This window comes from Toxorhynchites rutilus, chromosome 1 (assembly GCF_029784135.1).
Source record: "Toxorhynchites rutilus septentrionalis strain SRP chromosome 1, ASM2978413v1, whole genome shotgun sequence".
Lineage (NCBI taxonomy): Eukaryota > Metazoa > Arthropoda > Insecta > Diptera > Culicidae > Toxorhynchites > Toxorhynchites rutilus.
The window spans coordinates 40,943,641-40,962,125 of NC_073744.1; the positions used below are offsets into that span (position 1 = coordinate 40,943,641).

Genomic DNA, 18,485 nt, shown 5'->3' on the forward strand with positions numbered 1-18,485 from the left:
AGTGGGAACCCGGGGCCTCGACGAACAAGTTCTACCGGCCCACAATGATAAAAATCAAATAAAGATGATAATGATGTGGCGAAAAATCCTAATCTGATAAATGTGGTGCCTCTGCGTGTAATAACCACCTAGCTGTCTGCTCGTGGCCAGGCAACAATAATCAAGACGATGAGTAATGACGGTCGATTAAACGTGACCGAAAATTTATGCTGTGCGCATTTGCGTGAAATATTCTGATTTCTTTTTTGTTGTTGTTATGGGGAAACCCACAAACACATTTTATTTATACTCGTCGCCTCCAACCGCTCTCACCCTCATTAATTCACATTTTGTTACGCTGTTTGCAAGAAATCATTCGCCTTCGGCAGGGGGTGACAACAGGTGTCATAATCGGATTAATGCGACCTCCAGCCAGCTCCCAATTCACCGGCAGCGGGTGGGAGCCTTGCCGCGTTTTCCATTTTCCCTCCTTTTTCTTGGTTGCGCTGAAGGGAGAGATATTAATTTCTATGGTGGTCTGGTTCTTTATTAAAATTTTTATTACATTTTTTACCTCAACCTTTCATTCCGTCATAATGGCGTATCTTGGTAAGGTGAGAGAGAGCTCATAGAACCGTTATGACCTGGATTCGTTCTAAGCCGCTGCTTTAACGTTCAGAAGTAGCAGATTGATGAGACCCGATTCAATTGCTTTCTGATTCTTGGGGTAATTGGCTGTGCAGAATGCTTCACCACTTGTTCACGTTTTTTTTGTAACGTCGAACGTGTGTGATAATGCAATGTATTCAAATTCAAACACAAACACGTACAATTACCAACACTTCTTTTGGGGGTAATTACAGTGGATAAGATTGAATCCGTAATACACTGTTTCACGCGTCGCTTTCAAAAAAAACCCCATCAATCGTGAGCCCTTCCATCTTCTCCAGCTACGAATCGTAAGTGAAGTGACTAGCTCATAACTCAGTCTGACAGTGCGGGCACGTGTCATGGCTGATACCACGTGTACGTGACGTGTGCGGGAGTTTTGCCGCTGCCAGGGGCCACAAAATGATGACGGTTTGTAAACTGTATTATCTAGAAGTCAGAATTGCAAATCAGCGGAAAATGGCAATGTTGGGAATATTAATGTATGTTCTTGACGCGTGGAAAACGGAATTCGGGATGTGTGTATTCTGAGACATGACTGTGGAATTTTTCGCCAGAAAATTTACCGCTACGGGCACAATACATCTTACGTTTTTTTTAGTTATTCACATCGATTTCACTAAAAACGGATCAAAACTTTGCCAATACTGTGGGATTTTGTTGGTATTGCGTTGGCTGATTTCAAGTACGTATGCCCAACTACAGGGTAATTGACAGAATTTGAACCTTTTACGGACGTATTGAATTTTCTTATCATATTGGTCGGAATTATTTTCCCTTGAAAGATCATGTTTCACTGCATGTATCATGTAAGTTCATTTGTCTCGTACGTTCATTCCCATTCGAAATGTATTTTTCGTGGGTAGTGCAATTTGAGAAATAGTGGTGTTGAATAAAATACTTTTCAAAATAATAAAAAGTGAAATATTTCAGTTTTATACCGTATTATGAAATTTATTCATGTCCGTATGTACGAATGGCACTGAAGTGCAATTTTGATTATGAATTTATTTTTTCGCAATAAAATTTATTCTGAGATCAAAATACATGACATGCATAATTAACCGGGCAAACGTAATGCACCAGGTAAACGTATGCCGTGTGACTCCATTACATCGATCTCAGAATAAATTTCACCACGAAATAATAAATTCATGATAAAAACTGCGTTGCGGTGGTAAATGTGAAAGTACCATTTTTTTTCTATCTATTCCTATTCAAATTTTCATTTAATTTTTTCTGGTAAAGTTATCTGCTTAATTTTCGGAATATTCCATAACCCATGTGTGTGACATCCATCACTGAGGAACCCCAACCGCCCAACGCGCCCGGATAAACCGAATCACCGCTTCGTCAATGGGGCTTGTTGCTGCACGACACGTAACGTGCGTGTGTATGTGCATCAAGTATATGCATACAAGGTGGGATATTACTGTGAGGCATATCGGCAAGGTTATTATTATAGCTTATGGTGCCACACATCTTCTCTCTTCTCCGAAAAAACAGTTGAATAAAAAAAATATTGGAGGTTGTGTCCAAGACATGACCGCATTGTTGACGTAGAACTACGCTGTTATTTTATATAAGTCGCTTGTTTATACCTACGGATATTATTCTATAATGCTGTGAAATTTTCGAAACAACTGCTTAGTAGAATAATCTTTGAAATGGTTTTTCATTGTAGAATTAGTTGGCGATGATTTATGATTCATTCTTGCCCTCGCAAAACAATACACTAGCTGATAGTATGTCGCAATTTATTTCATATCAATGCATTGAAAATTTACCTCGAACGCTATTCCGGTGGCCTTTTTTGCAATTGACATAGACTCGGCTACAGTCGATTATATACATGTTACACCAGCACCGCATGGAAACAACAACAACACTTGCAAGTAGCAAATATCATGCCACATGTTATTTAGTATTGCCTTAAAGCAATCGCACCTCTAGGCATCGTTCGTACAACGTAAACCAAGCGCCAAACAAGCGTTCGCCATAGCATGCATACAGAACCATACATTGGTGGCTTGAAGCTACTAGGAATACAATTACTTCTCATCATTTTGCGCTATTCTCAAAAGAAACGCTTTTGTTAATATTACTGGCCTCAAAAAAAGTTGCATTACTTTCTCATGCTCGAGAGAAGCGCGGCTGTCACCCTTAGTGAATGAATTTTTGCTACTGGTAAGCGAAACCTAATCACATACAAAACTCCAGAACGACATTTACTTTCTTGGTGACTAAACAAGCGAAATGAACTCTTTTTGTAAATATCAACAAACTCGAAAACAGTAGCAATGCTTCATTATGATCAATATTAGCGCAAATACAATCCTAGTTGAAGACAGTTTTGCGACTGGCACGCGAATCTAAGTAACTTATAACATTCCAGTAAGACATTCAAGATGCTTGGTATTCCCCAAATATTTTTTTGGAGCACAACCTTAACGCCTTAGCCATAACGTTAGTTTAATGCATTGATGCATTCTCAAAGGCACCAAAGAAGCCGTTTACATTTTCGACCGACGCGCCGAAATCGCCTATTTTGCTGTTGTTCGATGCGGTGTCACACTCGCGAAGGCTCGGTTCAGTGCGAGCGCTTTCCACTGCACCAACATCGTGGGCATCATTAGATGATGCTTGCCTCGAAATTTTATTGCCCCTGGCAATGCGTTCGTTTTTTGCAGGGCCAGCCTCCCTCTTCTTCTTGCTCATCACACACTACGCGAAACGTCCAATTTATGACGAGGGAAGAAAAACGCACGATACGAATAACGCGGAAAACGAACAAAAAAATCAAACGACGATTTCCAAGTTGGATTACCACTGGTGGGGTCCAATCTTAGATCGAAGCGCAGCGAAAGCAAAGTGAACTGGATTACTCAACAGTCCGATGCCGAATGAAAGTTTGCCTCAGTGAGATCCACTGTTTATACTCTAGAAAAGTATTCCCCTCCATTCTTCTTCATTTTCTTTGTTCACGGAAACTTTAAATCCTACGATTTCCCCTCCGATGATCGTCGATAAGTTGCTCGTTATTGACAGCTCTGTTCGGGAAAGCACACAAATGGACAGAACAAATGTATGGAAAATGGAAACGCCTAAAGTTTTCATGAATTTAACCATTTACAAACCATGGGATTCTAATGTATAGCATATTAAACAAATCTTAGGGAAATTCCGATTCGTTTAGTATATAAACCGCTAAAACCCGTTCGCGGCAAAAATAGCTATTAACGTTAACTTTATTTCATAAAAACGTGACCTGTTTTCTGATTTGGCACCCTTAATGAAAGACGTAGTTCTACGTCAAAAAAGTCGAGAAGAAGAAACGCATGTGGGTTTTGTTTCAGTGTATTTTCCTTCGCAGAAAATATTTGAACCACCTTTGGGATGTATGAGCTTATTATTGACTTTTAAGTAACGAAATGTCGAGTCAAGTTCTGTTCTTCATACAGTCATCCCGAGCCGTACTTTTTCTATGCGGTCGTTCCGGTCCGTGAATAATTTTACTTCCATTTTTACACAGCACGGTCGTCCCGATCCGCACTCTTATTATTATCATTTGTATACGGTCGTTTCGAGCCGTACTTGTTCTGCGTGGTCGTTCCGATCCGCATATAGTTTTACTTCCATTTTTACAAAGCACGGTCGTCTCGATCCGCACTCTTATCAATATAATTCTTTTCATACGGTCGTCCCGATCCGTAAATAATTTTACTCCCATTTTTACACAACACGGTCGTCCCGATTCGCACTCTTATTATTATCATTTTTTATACGGTCGTCCTGATCCGCATATAATTCTTCTTTCATTTTTACACAGCACTGTCGTCCCGATCCACACTCTTATCATTATAATTCTTTTCATCCGGTCGTTCCGATCCGCAATTAATTTTACTTTCATTTTTATACAGTACGGTCGTCCCGATCCGCACCCTTATCTCATTATAATTCTTTTCATACGGTCGTCTGGATCCACACTCTTATTATTATCATTTTTTTTATATGGTCGTCCCGATCCGCATATAATTCTTCTTCCATTTTTACACAGCACGGTCGTCCCGATCCACAATCTTATCATTATAATTCTTTTCATACGGTCGTCCCGATATCCGATATCGATTTGACTCGTCGGTGAACGGCTTAGGTCACCATCGATTAAAAAAAAATGCGGTTATCTCAGACTGCTACTAACAAAATCGTGCGCGGTCATCTGGATCCGCTATCAATGAAATTCCACGCAGTCATTCTGAGCCTCTACCGAGACATTCTTGCGTGGCCCATCATAGCCCACTGCCAATTCTGAACCACAAAAATATTCCGCTAAGATCCACTAGTCCTAGTGTGTTGTGGTGATCCCCCAGATTGTTATTAGTTTGTGAATGCAGTGGATATTATTAAAAAAATCAATTACATTTTCACCTCAACTCTCCTCAAACTGATCGTATCAGAATTGAGTCGAGAAATACTTTGAACATACTCACACTTAAATGAATATAACAATGCCTCATATCAACCGTCTCGGCCGCCCGGTCCAATTGAAACAGAAGGAATCAGCTTAAGAGAAAAGCCGATAGTGTGTAATTTACAGTATGTAGCGATACGATAAACATGCCCATAATTATTCACGGCTTACAGCATTGGTAGTGAAGCAACTTTTGTTATTATGAAAAAATGGAAAAATCACAAATCAATGAAAACAATGGCAAAATTGCATGAATTGGGCTTCGAATCGCTTCCGCATCCACCGTATTCTCCAGATTTGGCCCCCAGCGGCTATTTTCTGTTCGTAGACCTGAAGAGAATGCTCGCTGTTAAGAAATTTAAGACCGATGATGTGATTACCGAAACATAGGCCTATTTTGGAAAAAACCGAAAGAGTACCATAAAAATGGTATCGAAAAGTTGCAAGATCGCTATTATCGCTGTATCGCCCTCGAAGGCAAATAATAAATTGAATAAAAAAAAATGGATTTTGCAAAAAAATTGTTTTACTGTGTTACCTTATAAACTTTTCAGCCGAACTGTTTTGTTCCATACGCCGCTACACGGCTAAAGTGTTTCTTTGCTTGAAAAAATCCTGGCCTTTTGTGACAATCTAATTATCGAGTAAAATTTTGATGCGTTCGTAAATAGAAGCAAATGCCTTCCCTGTAAGGTCTGGAAGTGTCTGTCATAGTCTGGCGAATATGGCAGTATGGGTAGCACTTTTTCGTCCTGTACATTTAGTAATGTTTTCACAGCATTTGCTAATAATTCATAAACTTTGTGTGATTTTATATCAATAAATGTTTTACGACAATAGTTGAGGTTCGCACTTTTCTGAGGTTCGCTGTTTTCTTTCTGATAATAGTCACTCCCACGACAAAACAACTTCAGGGTTACCTTTAAGGGGAACTGAAAATCTCCTATAATGGATTGAACCAGTGTTACCACATTTTAATCTATACCAGAGGGGTTAAAAATCTTTCTCATCTGTACTTTTTCGTCCAAAATCTGTACCAAAAATCTGTACCATCGAAAATATTCGTTGTAGAAATTTAGCATGAAAAACATTTACATTTGCAAGTCCTTCGTGTGTTCTATAATGCGTATACATAGTTTTTTGAATCTAGATTGCGTACTATCATGAATTAAAATTTGAAAAAAATCACTCCAAGCGATACTGCGGCGTAAAAGTCGTCATGTGGAAAAAATCTGTACCGATCTGTACTTTTTGACGAAAATCTGTACTCTGTACCGTACAGAGTATGTACCAAAATAACGAAAAAATCTGTACCTTTCCAGATAATTCTGCAACACTGCAACACTGTATTGAACTAAACTCGTATGCGTATACTCAAGATGAAACGAATTTCAAATCATTATCATTCAATCATTACTAATCAAATCAAGTATGGTCGTCTTAGCTGAACAGTGGCCAAAGGGGGAATAAACTGAAGCATGAGTTTTCCACTCGAGCGCTCAGAATTAGCTATCATGTTTTCGTTTTTCTCAAAAAAAAATGTCTTGGAAATCAGTACCGCCTTACATTAGACGTCAAACGCAATCTTCAATCCTGACCTGATTGAAGACATACATGCTTCTACCCTTTCTCGGAGGACTGCTGTCGCGTTTTTCTGCCCTTCTTCACAGCCACAATTCAGCTTCCAAAAAACAGTGTCGTATTCTCTCCCCCCAAAAACGGTGCATGCTCACCGATGGTTAAGGCTCGAAACGTGCGTGTCTTCAACAACTCTCTTCCGACATGCGATGAATCACGTTTTAGGAGTCTCCCAACCTCGGCATTTATTTAGTAACGTACCAAATCTGATCCCAACGAGAAGATGTGGGCTTCCACAAAAAAAAAAAAAAAAAAAAAAAAACCTATGGCGTGCTAGGGAAAAGCTTGGCCCCAATGACAGACGAAATCGTAGTGAATCTCTCGTCGCCATTATTATTGATGTATTCGTTTCTCCACCTCTATCTCGTGCTTGATTGCGCAGCAATTCATACGATATTTATTGAACGACGATCCGGAAATTGGTTTTGCAATAAATTCGCTCCACACGATGATCCGATGAGTAGCGGAAAGTATCATCGCATCTGTAGTTGCTGGAAGAAACAAAAAAAGCTCCCAATTGAAATCCCGGCGAGGACACATACACATATTCGCACTAACACACACACACACATTGTTGTAATTATTTTCGATTCGAACAATAGATGGCGTGCTTTCCAATTAATGACCATTCCCAGGGGCTAAAGTCACGTCCGCCGTCGGACGTCATCGTCGTCTTCATTGACGTTTTCCGAGGGGAGCAAAAGTCGTGCTCCAGGGGCAGCAGAGTACTCTCCGGGAACGTGCACTGCCTGACAACTGACCATCATACGGCCCTGTCCGGTAAGCCGGGCCGAATTTGAAGCCCGAGCGCCCTGGGATGAGGTTTAGCAAACCATTATTATCTCGTTTCAATTATTATCGTTACATACACTCTCTTACTCGTCTATGCTGACTGCACAAAAATTTTGCAGCGGCTTCAGCGCTGCGAACTCCAGGTTTTCCTTCGTCGTCTAGGATATGCTGACCTGGCAGAGGACTGCGTTAATGGCCTCAGAGGAAAAAAAAACGGGAGAGTGCTGAACTGTGCTTGTCAGGTGTCCTGCCTGGTGAGCCTGCCCGATATTAAATTACTGTTTTACTTCCACTGAAGAGAGAGATGTTTCCAGACACAAAAAAGGAGAAAATAAAATGATATCGGGGCGGGAATTGCTGCTGGAAAGATACTTCTTCCCTTCGAGTTGACACTGTGATCGTACGGGTTGATCCGAAATGCGAAGGAAGGATAGCATTGTTTGTTTTCACTCTTTCTTTGCTTTGGGTTTCAGTGGCGAAAAAACATATTTTATTACCGGGTAGTTTAATGTCGGTTCTTCATTGAGGAACTTATCGAATCAGGTTAAGCCCAATCCAATTCCTCCGGAATGGTGTGGTGCTTCTGCAAAACACTTAATATGCATTAACATCCGAAAGCAACACTAATATTTTAAATATTTTAACGAGACATTTCGATTTGTTCGATGAGCTCTTACGGGAGATTAGTGCTGAAAATATTCAATTCACGACATTCAAATTCAGCGAATTGCTGCCTTCCTTGTATTGATAACCTACTGCTCAAGCGAGAGTCGATAAATATGAAACAACACTGTCAATGAACCCCAGTGGAATGAACATCAACAATAGCTTGCCATGAAGTTCATTTTTCATTTGCACCTTCTTTTTCGTCATGGTATTCGTAAGGTCGAAAATGAAGATCATTGCGTGTTAGTGAAAATCAAAGCATAAAATTCAACGTCACCAATTGAGAGTTAAATCGATTAATGGTAAAGGATGGCAATCCATCACACAAAATTCTTGTTTTTGGCGAGTTCGGCAATAGAATGTATAGAATAACTCTTGCTACGTTTTATGAATCTACTCACGATTGCCCGGAAATGACATACACCACCATTTATATGCGCAATGGGTGACACGTTTTCAATAAAAAATCACTGCAAGCGATGAAGATCAACTTAACGTTCGTGATAATCACCTGAAATTATTGACAGTAATGGAAGTGCCTGAATGCAGGCTTTTCGAAATTCGTTCATGCTGTTTTCGATCAATATACCAGACAAATCTCATGCGTCTCGACTCTTGTGTTATACTCATTATGACAGATATGGTGTTGAGTTTCAACAGAAGAGAATCCATCCGATACTGGGAAAAATCTAATTCGTTCATTCGTGAATAAATTTTGATAATTTGTGGCACTGCGGGAGATATACAAAATGAATGAGACGAGCAAAATTTGGCAATGATCAACCGGTTATAGACGGCGCCAGTGGTTGTATGGTTAGCGTAACAGCCTCACAATCCGATCGGCCTGGGTTCAATCCCAGCTGGCGTCGTTGGGATTTTCTGAGGCGAAAAATCTCTGGTTACGTCTTCCTTCGGAGCGGAAGTAAAAGAAGTTGGCCCGGCTCATGAGTTGTTGAGTCTGATAGGTAGGAACAGGTGGAGTCGCCTCCCTGATGTCGGTGATTGGCACTAAAGTGGCGGAAATAGGCCGACGAAAAATAAGCGAAGATAAAAAAAAAAAAAAACCGGTTATAATTCTCGAGAAATATCCTTTTTTTAATGTTACTGGTTGTCTTTTAGGATAATTTAATTTTTTTTTCAGCCCGTTTCAGACATGGGTGGCCAGCGAACATTAGAGGTTTGCAGGATACGCTTGTATTCTTCCTCTTATGAGATTGCATTTACAATCTAATTGTTTTCAGATATTTGAGTTTATTACAGATATTTTTTGTTCTATTGGGTGTGAACCGATGCGTCCAATGCCATGACATTTTTTGGTACGCCTCATTTGTTTCTACTACACTTCAAGCTTACTTACTGCTTTTTGAGGAGGGAGTAGACTGAAATCTATGGCGAGATAGGTTCCAATCAGGAATAATTTGCTTAATGATGCTGATGTTGGATTAAAGAGGCTTTAAACTTTTCAGTTCATTCGCCTCTAGCCTTGAGAAAGGCCTTGGCTTTGCTCAATGATACGTGGGTCACTATTTATATTTCGGGAATTGGCAACACTGATGTCATGTGAGTCCATCTGACGGTTCCATCGTAAAGTATGACATTTTTGACGATATACCTGCCGTTCTACGCATAGTTGTCCCATGTTACTTTTTGACAATTTTCACTTTTCTTCATAAAACGATGTTTTTATGCATAATCTTCTGGAAAAACCCAAAAAACCTTATTGTTTGTTCCCAGTATTTAAAAAAACAACATCAAGTTCAATTGTCCCATGTTGATATTCTAGGCATAACTGTCCCACTATGTATTTTTTGTAGATCTATAATAAATGAATCGATTCAAGTACAGGAATGTTATGTGCATTATTCATATAATAATATAAACTGCTAGGAGTGCTTTTGAAAGAAAAGGGTCATCCATATACCACGTACACTTTCAGGAAAAGAGGAGATTTGGTCAAAGTATACGATTTGTAAAAAAATCCAGAAATGTATGCATCAAGAGAGAAGAAGAGAAGGACTGAATTGACTGAAAATGAACTTACGTGGTTTATGAATAGCCCCAATTGGTATAATCTAATGGAAGTGTAATGTGTAAATTGAATGTGACGGCAGCATAATAAACATTGAAATATTTTGGTATAGTTTTTTTCAAATTTTTATTTTCAGGAGATCTATGAAATGGAGATCTCATGGAGATCTATGAAATGAAGAAGTATATAAGCATTAATTTGTTGGCATGTTCTCGAAAAAAACCTTCTTGGCTTCTGGAACAACTGGAAGTATTGCTGCCAATAACAATTCCTTCCGTTGCTTTTGAATTCCTCTCGGAGCTTTTTGCCACTTCATGCTGCCATCTAACGAAAAGTGACCAGCTGCAAGCATCGTTTGCTGTTTCTTAGATAGAAAAACACAATAATTCAGTTGCTTGCTGTCAACAACATCAGAATAGCCGATATCATACCGACCTTTAGCAATTCTGACCCATATAATATTCTCAATATATGGCCGCGGATTTAATTTATTGAGAGTGTATTGAGTAACGGCAAATTCAGTTTAAAAAAAATGAATGCTCTGCATGTCCATCACATCGACGCGCTTCTTGGCCCCTCCAACAGTCTTTTTGAAATCTTCGAAATCCACTACTCGGTCGTGTCGCATGGCAGTTTCAACAGCAGCATGAAAACTGTCAGCCGCCATGAACGTATGACCGGATTCGAAGTATTTCAATACAATCTCCTTAACGTCAACTTTATCGTCGTTCAATAAGAGAACAAGATGTAGGAAAAAGCTCCAGTACTGATACTAGGGATACTACATTACTATATACTACACACCGATGCCACTTGCTACGGCACCAATTATGTTTACTTTTTTATGCTATGACACTGTCATTTTACGCATAGTTCTTAAATGTTTCTTTTTGACAGTTTTCACTTTTGCTTCATAAAAGAATATTTTTATGCATAATCTTTTGGAAAAACACAAAAAACTTATTATTTGTTCCAAGTTTAAAAAAAAACAAAATCAAGTTCAACTGTCCCATGTTGATATTCTACGCATAACTGTCCCACCATGCATTTTAAACCCTTAATCCACCTAGATTGCTTCAATTGAGGGAATCTCTTCACATTTCATTAAACAATAGCTTAGTGCTTATAAAAAACCCGGTATATTGCTAAACTGAATTGCTTGAAGCTTCTGCTAGACAAATATGTTAGAAAATTTTGATTGCGTTTTTCTCAGTTGCTGATTTTGGAACATGGGACAACTATGCGTAGAACGGCAGATACGTACTCAGAACATTTTGTCATACGGACGCTATTTGTTTATTTTACATTTAGTTGAAAGTTTGGTCTCGGCAAAATAATGGAACTGAATCGTGAACATTTTCGTGCGATGATTTTTTACGACTTTCGACGTGGATTATCACAACAAGAGTGCGTCAATCAACTTAATTTGACTTTTGGCGATGAAGCTCCATCAAAAACCACTGTGTATCGCTGGTATAGTGAATTCAATCGTGGTCGTAGTTCGCTGTCCGACGAGTTTCGTGAAGGTCGTCCAACATCGACTGTAGTGCCAGAAAACATCGATGCTGTGCACGAAATGATTAATGTAACCTATTGTGAGATTGAGGCATCCCTAAGCATTAGTTCCACCAGTATATATGCGATTTTACATGAACACTTAGTTGTGCGAAAATTATGTTCACGTTGGATCCCACATAATTTGACAATCGCTCAAAAAAAAAAAGGCTCGTGTCGATTGGAATAAATGCTTTGAAAATTGGTTTAAGCGCATGCAAAAGTGTATCGATCATCGTGGCGAGTACTTTGAAAAACAATAAAAATATATTCGCAGCTTAACTATTTGTTTTTGTTCCTATTCCCGAAATATAAATAGTGACCCTCGTACTTATAATCCTAATCGGAAACACGAACCAAACCTTATTTGGCTCTAGAGAAGCTTTATAAAGATGTTGAAGTGTCTGCATCTTGTTAGAGATCCACAAGTTCAGAGTAAATGTTTTGTTCTTGTCATTACAGAAGTGACAGATTTCAACTTGTACGAAATCTGAATCTCGAAGATGGCATCTTGCAAGTTCATCTACTCGGTAATTCTTCTCCATACCGCAATGACCATGATTGCAGTACAGTTTTACCGAATTTCTCTGACTTAGGTGTCGTAAAACGCAAATGCATCCTCGGATATTTTCTGAAGAGAAATTGAAAGCTTTAAGGGCTTTAAGTTCTTAAATTGATTAGCTCTCGAGTTATGCAGAAGTTTGTGTTTCATTTGTATGGCACCCCCCATTCCCTTAGAGAGGGGATAGGTGTGTCGAACCACCATAAGACGTTTCGTGCCCCCTAAAACCTCCACATGCTAAATATGGCTCCATTTGCTCGACTAGTTCTCGAGTTATGAAGAAATTTGTGTTTCATTTGTATGGGAGACACCACCCCCCCCCCCTCTTTAGAAAGAAGTGTCGAATAAAAATGATGAAAACCGGCAAATGTTTTTCGAGCATTACGGACGGATTTTGGTCGTCATGGACGGCCTACAGAGCAATCAATCGCTAATGTAGTGCGTAAATTCGTAAACAAACTGGATCCGTAGCGGATATTGTGAATAGAGGCGAATGAACTGCAAAGTTTAAAGCCTCTTAAAAACAAAGAAAGAAAGAATATTGTGAAACCTGTGCATCATCGTAATGTGCGTTCGGCCGAAAATATTGCTGCTGTTGCTGCCAGGAGGATGACCCGAATGTTTCGATTCCACGGCGTGCTCAGCAATTGGGCTTGTCGAACACATCATTGTGGCGAATTTTTCATTTGGACTTGCACATACATCCATATAAAGTCCAACTGGTACAAAAATTAGAGCGTGATGACCATGGAATGCGTTGGGCATACGTCGATTGGGTGAACGAACAACAGCAGCAAAATGCTGAATTTTCGCATCAAATTTTCTTCAGCGATGAGGCACATTTCGAGCTCGGTGGCTATGTGAACACCCAAAATTTCCGTATATGGGGCTCAGAAAATCCACACGTGATTGTTGAGAGGCCATTGCATCCGTCAAAAGTCACTGTTTGGTGCGCATTATGGTCTGGTGGAGTCATCGGGCCGTATTTCTTTAAAAATGAGGATGGCGAGACGGTAACTGTGAATGGTGAGCGCTATGGCCGCATGTTAACCGATTTTTTTTTTGCCACAAATTGAAGATATGGATACGGATGACATGTGGTTTCAGCAGGACGGCGCCACGTGCCACACAACACGACCGAACATGGCCATATTTCGAACGAAATTTGAGGGACGCATAATTTCGCGTTTTGGTGATGCCAATTGGCCGTCCAGATCATGCGATTTGAACCCGCTAGACTTTTTTTGACGTGGGACTACGTCTAACCGGAATATATGGAGGGTTAAATGAAAACCTGAACACAGAACATGCAGGAAAAAATGCAAGATTTCGAATGCTTATAACTCGAACATATCTCACTGGATCGGAAAGATGTTTGCATCAATTGATAGGGAATATTTCTACGCATCTATCGCAACTAACAAAATGTTATTTTTCATTAGATAAACAATTGAATAACTGTAAAATATTAGACGTTATCTAAACGCCCTAACTACCTCGTTTTGATTGGCCCGATTTACGATTTCCCTAACACAGCCATCAAAACCAATCAGCCTTGAGGAAATCGGCATTGCAAACACATGAATGTAGGGGGAGCTTTTGTTCCCACCGAAATGTGTTCTGGAGGAAATCGGCATTTCAAATTCATGCAAGTCGGCGGTATGTTCCGACTGAAATGTGTTCCGACTGCAATGTGTTTCCTTAACACAGACTTCAAATCTAGGAGCTTGGGGAAATTGGCATTGCAGATACATGTAAATCGGGGGTAGTTTTGTTCCGACTGAAATGTGTTTCCCTAACACAGACTTCAAATCCGTGGAGCGTAGGGAAATCGGCATTGCGAATTCATACAAGTCGGGGGTACTTCTGCTCCGATTGAAATGTGTTTCCCTAACACAGACTTCAAAACCAATGTTTCTGGGGAAATTGGCTCTGTACTTTTGTCCTCGCTTGCCTTCTGCAGACTGGAATATATCTGTCCTAACACGACCTTCTAAACTTAGGAACCTGGGAAAATCGTGCAGACACTCGAAGCGAATGAACTTTCCAGTTTCAAGCAAATTCGCGATTTGAGAAGTACGTACACTTGAGAGATGTAAAATTCAGAAGGAAATGTAAAATAAAATAATCGTTTGATAGTTCTTCCGTACATATATTTTTTCCTAGGCATCATACCAAACGTAAAAGGTACGACATTAAATTTACTTGTAACGAAGAACATAATCTATCACAATGCATGATTGACCTTACATGGCAATATACAATCTTTTTACTCACAAAGCATTGAATTCAATTGTATTTGGAAACTGTTTCATTCAATCCAGAATTTAAACGAAAGATTGCTAACCTAAGGTAGTCCCACGTCAACCTTGCGGTTGTATCATAGATACAACCCACCCATTTTTTTTTGAAGGGTTATGCGAAAGACCGTGTCTATGCCATCTCTCCGCAAACTCTTGAACATTTGAAAGACAACATTCGTGAAGTTATGACTGAGATACCGCCCCATATGTGCCGAAAAGTCATCGAAAATTACCTGTTCCGGATCAAGGTGTGCGAGGAAGCCCTAGGTGGACATTTGAATGATGTTGTATTTCACACATAATGGCATAAACCAAACTTTAATTTGGAATAAAAGATTCATCGAAATTCCAATTCTAAGTGTGTTTTATTTCAATTTACTTTCGGAATTTAAAGTTGGAAAACCCTGTATAGATAGAAGATAGAATTAAATAAACATGTTAATATATTCTAGTAAAAATATAGTTAAGAGTTTGGCGTCTTCAGACCTATGTAACTGAGCCTGTAAAAATAAACGGATTAATAAAAAAGAAAGTTCCTTCACTTCGCTGTACCTGAGGCACAGTAATCAGCACAGAAATTAATCAATCTGGACAATCTGCAACAAGACATGATGCTCCGAGCTGAACAGAAACTGTCCCTCTTGAGTATCCGTGTTGATTGTGCCAATGTGACGTTTGATCCCCAAGCTGTAAAGTCTGTCATATTATCATCGGCAACAACAAAATTATATTTTGTGCAATTTGAAGTTCATCGCCAATCTGTGGACGCCAATTGCCGGGGATGAATCAATACGGATTAAAACGTCGTAAAAAGCAATGCGAACGATCGTAAAACGGACTGAAAGCGAAGAACCCGGTATGGATGGGATGGAGCCTAAATTTGAATACGCGTTCGATGCGATATGTGTGCGTTTTATGACCATTCGTTTCCAATGGTTTTTTTTTTCTCCAAGACGACATCTGAGAAGGAACGGAAGACGGCGATTTCACACCACCGGAAGGGATGATGATTTATTTTTATTGATACACGGATCTTTTGCACCGGAAGGAAAAACACTTTTAATGGCTTCAACCATTTTGCTGGGCTGGCTGCCTTCCATCGAGTTTCACTTTCTTTCTTGGGTAGGATTTTTCCTCCGAAAGAATAAAAACGATTCTCTGTTTACGGTTCGTTAGCCGTTTTTTCTTCTCTCGCTGCTGTTCGATGAAAGCAAAATTGTACGATTTATGGATATTCCGTAGTTATTTCGACGAACGTGGCAATAAAAAATGGCAAGACTTCCCTGATCATGGGTGCCGCAGAAATCCCCCAATTTATTTTGCGTCGACATTGAGTTTTTGTTTCCTTAAAACCATGCTCTTAATTCGCATCCTCAACGTTGATTTCTTATTTGCAGGTACAGAACAGCATCCGCCTGCCGCTGGCCGGTTTGGCCCCTCCCCGTGTACTGATGTGCAGTGCTTCAATGGGAGCCGAGGGATCCGTCACACTCCAGCTGCGCGAAGCGGTCCAGGCACCGGATGCCGGCACTTCGCTCGAGCATAATGGTCTCACAATCGGCTACCCGGACCCGGAGATGCTGGCCGATATGCTCGGGTCGTTTCAGAGTGCTTCGGCCGGAGCGGCCGGACTGGAGCAGTGCAGCAGCAGCAGCAACGCAACCACCACTTTCGATCTCATCCAGGACAGCAGCAGTAGCAACTGCAGCAACAGCCGACAGTCTGGGCAGGACCCGGTGGAACAGCAGTTTGCCAGTGCCCTGCTGACCAAGGCGTCATCACCCGCTGGAAGCACTACCGGTACCGTGAGCGGCGGAACCAACAGCAGCTTGGCGCTGAGTGGCATCAAGAGTGAAATTGGTAAGTGTGCGAATTGTGTTTTATTTACAATTTCGGAGCTGGTTTTCAACTGGAAACAAACAAATCGTTACAATCGGTTTAAAAAGTTTTGAGGTGGATTGTAGGACTTAAGCAGGAATTCAGAATTCCGCTTTGAATCAACAGTTTGGCCCGGAACGTTAAATGCTGCATCGCACATGCATGCAGCTAGACCACGGCTTACAGGGTAGACACAGTCGAAACGACCCCATATAATCGTAAACATACTCCCAGTAAACGTATCTATGTGGGAGGAGAAATAGAAGATGCTAAATTCGCATGGTTTCGAGCGAACGATGGTTGCCTCCCGGGGGCCCGATGTGGTCAGAATAAACTATTGCATTTTATTCCGACTTCAGTTTGCTCCGTACACCCGTCTATGGCTATCGGTTCTCCAATCCTGGGTGTGGAAAACCACGAGAAGTACTAAAAATCCGAGAAAATGCCGAAGCGTCGATGGATATGGAATTCAGATTGTAATGTTCAAATGTATATAATATATACACTTTGTGTTAGTAGATATTGCAGATCGAGAATGTGCTACGCGTGGTTTTTGGGGAGCACTCAAATTTGCGGAGTGGATGAAGGTGTTCACAATAAAATTGCATCACACAAAATCAACTGTTTTGACTATTTGCCTCATACCACCCTAGTCCTTACCTTTTGCGTAATCGCATAAGCCAAATCCGACCAGACAATCAAATACAAATTCAAATACACCTGTCTATGCACGAACAGAATTTAGAGCCAGTAGCACGTGGTGCAGTTTTATCGTGGACACCCCTTCTTCTTGATCTCGGCTTATTGCAACTGTTTTATCCTACCCACCGCCAGTGCATGTGCTTTAGCTTTTGGGGTGCAAATAAAATTGATATGAAAATAAAAACCGTTGTTGAAATATCTTGCGACTTATTTATATTTCAATTGCTTTGTTTCAGTCATTGGTGAAATGTATTTAATAACTTTTCCAACTAGCTTTATTTTGAATGGTTAGTGGGTGTTATCAGTAGCTGATTGTTTCAGTGTTTTTCAAAGACAAAAAAAAATGCAGGAAAGATATAATGAAAACACACATTTGAAAATGTGTTAAAATTTTTCAAATGTTAAAACGAAAACGATGATCATTAAACTGAAATTAAGTGCCTAACGACGCAAATTAAAAATTAACCGTACGCGACCTAGCTCTCCTGCGCGCACCAATCGATACGCAACGCAACATGCCGTTTCAAGATTTGGCCTAGGAATGTGTAAAGAAAAAAATTGTAAGGGGTTGTATCTAGGACACGACCGCATATTTTCGACGTAGAACTACGCAATTATATTATGCAATCCACTTGTTTACTGCTTCGAATATTATTTTAGAATACATCAAAAATTTTAAAATAGTCCTTTTACGTCTGATATGATGCCTAGGGCTACCAAAATATATGAACGGAAGAATTGTCAAATGATCATTGTATTTTACGTTTCTCTCTGAAATTATCGCGCATCTCATGTTTACGTATTTCTCGAACCGCGAAAGTTCATTCACAAGTTCACAAGCGAGAACAAAAGTACTCAACACCAAAAAAAAAACCCCTGACTTGCATGTATTTGCAAAGCGGATTCCCCCAGGCACATTAATTTTGAAATCCGTGTTAGGGAAACACCGCGCAGTGGGAAAAAAAATCACCGGACTTGCATGTTTTGACAAAGCGAGTTCCCCCAGGCACATTGATTTTGAAATCCGTGTTAGGGAAACACAGCTCGGTGAGAACAAAAATACCCCCGACTTGCATGTATATTTGTAAAGCGGATGTCCACAGGTACATCGATTTTGAAGTGTGTATTGGAGAAACCGTAAATCGTGCCAATCAAAACTCGGTAGTAAGGGCGTTTAGATAACGCTTGACATTTTACAGTTATTCAATTATTCATCTCATGAAAAAAAAAAGATTAATTGTG

The 18,485-nt window shown here is 40.1% G+C and overlaps 1 protein-coding gene across 5 annotated transcripts in view; it reads left to right on the top strand.

The window, feature by feature from the left end:
- Positions 1–18,485, top strand: part of LOC129762268 (serine-rich adhesin for platelets) — a 481,936-nt gene that overhangs the window by 303,057 nt on the left and 160,394 nt on the right. For all 5 annotated transcript variants that reach the window (XM_055760379.1, XM_055760383.1, XM_055760380.1 and 2 more), the window contains exon 4: positions 16,061–16,523. In XM_055760379.1, the coding sequence (XP_055616354.1) occupies positions 16,061–16,523 (463 nt within the window). The remainder of the gene's footprint in view (positions 1–16,060; positions 16,524–18,485) is intronic.